General features: G+C 33.2%; 1 protein-coding gene across 1 annotated transcript; it reads left to right on the top strand.

Moving 5' to 3' along the window:
• The first annotated feature begins 353 nt into the window (after positions 1-353).
• Positions 354-1,973, top strand: LOC134282284 (E3 ubiquitin-protein ligase TRIM71-like). The gene has a single exon (XM_062764691.1). The coding sequence runs from the start codon at positions 354-356 to the stop codon at positions 1,971-1,973; it is 1,620 nt and encodes a 539-aa protein (XP_062620675.1).
• Positions 1,974-4,358: the final 2,385 nt, after the last annotated feature.

Here is a 4,358-nt window from a genome sequence, read left to right as displayed (position 1 = left end):
ACTCGTCCACCCCCCAAATTTGTATTTACGACACAGAAGCCGTCTCGTTCTCTAAATATTACGAAGAGACCATGAACATATTACCGTTTGCTGAAACACTGTATGCAATCTGGATACATTTTCTTTGTCTAATATGAAAAAAAAATAATGCCATATTTATGACTGGTTTTCTTGATTTTCCATTGAAAATGACAGTTTAAAGATATATTTTTTCATCTTGCATACCTAAAAATTATGCCTCGAAAAACCGTCTAGGAATTCATTTCTTAAACTTGACACATCTGTAGTAACCTTTCATTTACTTGATCTTGTCCTTAATTATATGCTTTTTCTTGTTACAGTTTAAAATAGACATGGGTTCTGCCCAAGGACAAGATGTCATTCGCTGTCATATATGTTCTAACCCTGTGGAACACCACTGTAATCTTTGCCATGTTGACCTTTGCTTCTCATGTATACCAAAGCACATGGCCGACAAATCTAGAGAACATGAAATTGTTGGATATACTTCTAGAAAAGAAAAAACAGTCCTTCTTCCTATATGCTTACAGCATAAGAAAAACCGTTGCGAAACATACTGCCAGGAATGTGAAATACCAATATGTCTTCAATGTATGATGGGTTCACATAAAAAGCATGAATTTACACATATTGATGACATTATTCAAAAACAGAAGCAGCAAATTACTTCTGACACAAAAGAAATAGAAAATACCATTCTTCCAAGATACAAAAACGATATCATATCTTCAACCACAGCAGATTTTTACAAAGCTCTTTCTGCAGTAAAAGAACAAGAAGATAAAATCTGTAGAGCTGTACGTGAAGTAGGCCTTCAATTCACAGATGTAATAACTAAACAGAGGAAAGAAGCCATGAGAAAAAATAAAGGAAGCCAGACTTTGGCAGAAAAAGCTGAAAAACAACTCAATGGAATTGTTCAAAAGAACAAAGATATCCTTAGGGACAGTGATGCAACAGCAGTTATAAAATATCGATCAAGAAACAAGGATTTCCAGAAAGGTCCAGAATTTCAAAGAATTTCCTGCCCCCAATTATACCCTGGAATTATTTCAAAAGACCAAATCGTTGCCATGTTTGGTTTTCTAAAGACACAGGATTATCTGCAAAAAGTGCCAAGAATGTTGATGATGGGTGACCCCCAAGTTCTAAGCAATATACAAAGTCCTTATGGGAATGATCAGTTGCTGTGGCATCTACATTGTATGGGGACTGACAAGATCTTGATCAGTGGAGATGACAGCACGATCAAAGAAATTGACAAGGATGGTTCAATTCTAAAAACAATTCATACAAATGAAAATGTTCGGGTATTGACCTCTAATTTACAACTGGAACCAGTGTTTTGCTTAAGTACCTTTTCATATAACAAAACAAACATTTACATATACAAGGACTGCATGAAACTATTACTCAGTATTCCCGATTGGATTCCTGTTGGGTTATGTTATACAGTAGATGGAGATCTGCTAGTGAGCATGCGCTCCACCGATAAGACACAGAGCAGAATAGTGAGGTTCTCAGGGACCGCAGAGAAACAAAAGTTACAGTATGATACTCAAAGACAACCTCTGTTCTCTACTGGAGTCCTTAATGTGCTTCCTCTGACTGAGAATGGCAATGGAGATATCTGTGTTGCTGATTATGTTAAACGAGCAGTTGTTGTGATTGATTTTTCCGGGGTATTACGGTTCAGGTATCTAGGCAATCTCTCCAAACAATCAAAATACCAAGAATTCAAACCATCCAACATTGCTACTGATGTCAATGCCCAGATACTGATATCTGATAATATTAACAATATTGTGCATGTCATTAACAGTTACGGTAACTTTCTACGTTATATTGAAAATCAGTATAATTATGGAGGACTAAGTGTTGATGCTGACCACAATCTTGTTTTAGGAGACTTGCTCACTGGAAAAATTCAAATAATCAAATACCTGAAGTGATGAACTTTATAACTGTACGATAAAAACATAACAATTACAAGTTTATGTTTACTCTAGAGAGTTTCCCGTGTAGAATCCATTATTAGTCAAGTGTGGGACTAAAATTCATCATTATTAAAAATGACGATTTCTACATGTTCCAGTGATAAAATTAGTTTTCGATAAAGACTTAGATTCATCATGTTTTCGAATAACGATGAAAAATAATCAATAACTATTTGAAGTTTATTTTACTTCTTAAAAAAAAATATGATTGCATTTAAGCCATTCCAAGCAACCCATCCGCCCTTATGTAATCTGATAGAATTTTACGGCTCAATAGAAAAAGCGACGTCATTGATTTGCAAAAAAAAAAAATAATAATAAATAAAAAAATAATAAAATTCCAACAAAAATATATTGCACACTGACCGAGTTCGAACTAAATTCTTTGTTTTACGTCTCAGAATTTTCTCAGTTGTATTTTATAGGTATTTTCTTTCATGACTATTTTCTTTTTCATAACATATCTGACTCCGACTATTGTCAAACTACATACGTGTACATTACACAACAGACTTAAAAGCATGCTGACAAAATGAATAAGATTTGTCAACACTTAGACAATTATTCTGCTCCATGTACAAAATAATTTTTCAGTAAAACTAAACAAAACATACAACTGTTGTTTAAAATCTAGATTCACAATGACTCTAGCAAAGGCAAATAATATTTACATGCGTTGATGATATTAAGAGTAAAATTATTTTCAAAAAGGAAAATTTAAAAAGAAAACTAAAAATTAAAAAAATGATTTTAATAGGAGGGACTTCTTATGATGGAAGACTAAGAGTAGTCTGAAATATATTTTTTTTTTAAAATCCGAAGTCCTGGCGAAAATTGATTGGACTTAATTACATGTCTAGAAAACTGCACAGACACTAACACCAATCAAAACTGAAAGACAAAATTCTTTAAACCACTTCAATGCCAGATCTATAGATTCTGTGTATTTTTTTTTATTTATTGTAAACTCAGAACTTGTTGGAAGAAAAATGACACTAGTTCATGTTACAAAGAAGCTACATAAATTGAATATAAAATTGATATCCTTTTTTTGATAACTTGATAACATTCATATACCCCCCCCCCCCTCCCTCTCCCCCCAACAATTATAAGCATATGTAATAATACAGCATGAATAGATATGAATACATACATATATATCTTTTTATAAACTTTTGGAACTTCTGAAATGTAGCATATTTGACATACACACGTACATTATTTATCTAATTGCTTGTCACGTTATTCTATAACATAATTTGGTATATTTTTTTTACTTTAGATAGGATCGCATAACTCTTTAAGAATGACTTAAATAATGAGGAAGTAGCTGAGGGCCAACCACAGGAGGATCATATTATTTATTGTTAGTAATAGATGGGACTCTATGTTTGTCATTCATCACCCATATATATGAAAATTTCCATTTCTTATTATTTTTTCTATGTTATACATGTAACTCTTTGAAAGTTAGCGGAGTTGATTTCTTGATGATTCTACCGGAATGTAAATTAGGCAGGTCGATAGGTCAGGAGCAAGGGAGGCCTTAAATATGCATATACATCCCTTGCGGCTGTCTTTAATTTGTGTTTGACGTCAGTGGGCGAGGTTTATTGAAATATTGGCATGGGATTCTTCGTGTAATTTAAATCTATGTCTACAATTTTGAAACTAAATCTACAATTTTAATTCACAATAAAATGGAAATATAAGGAATCACTGGCTAGTTGGTATAGTATGCCTGGGACATCAACGATAGTGGGAAACATGGGATAATTTATGCATAATCCGGCTTTGCCCTTTATGCAAATCATCCCCTGTTTCCCAGTACTGTTGATGCCCAGGCATACTATACTAACTAGACAGTGAATCCTTAATTTTGCTGTATGAAATATACGTCTTTCTATCATATGCCTTACCAATTTTCTCATTTTTATCAGGTTATGTTTTAATTAGTCATTTTGCAGCTTGGTTAAGACCACCCATAGGAAATAAGCCTTAAAATATTCCGAAAAAATCAATATAATGTTGATTTTTTTTATTAGCACAAGTTTTAATTTAATGGGAACTATACTAATGCACATGTATGTATGGGGTCTCAACCGAGTTCGGCCAACGCGACTTCACGTACATCAGCTGTTTGTCACGTGACATGTTTAAAATTAGAAAAAAATATGTACGGATACAAAGATCGTAAAAGTTCAAGGATATTCGGATTATTTTTCACTATGAAATTGATTGTGTTTTCTTTAAGACAAATTTCTTAACCCGAAAAGTGCTGGGAGCAACTTCTCCATGCCCGGGAATTATATAAAATTTAGCCGACTTTTGATAAACTAT

This window comes from Saccostrea cucullata, unplaced genomic scaffold, assembly GCF_032062105.1.
Source record: "Saccostrea cucullata isolate Sc308-1 unplaced genomic scaffold, CSIRO_AGI_Scuc_v1 ctg1147, whole genome shotgun sequence".
Taxonomy (NCBI): domain Eukaryota; kingdom Metazoa; phylum Mollusca; class Bivalvia; order Ostreida; family Ostreidae; genus Saccostrea; species Saccostrea cuccullata.
Note: the sequence above shows the minus strand (reverse complement) of the source record. Positions and strands in the feature narration are given on the sequence as shown.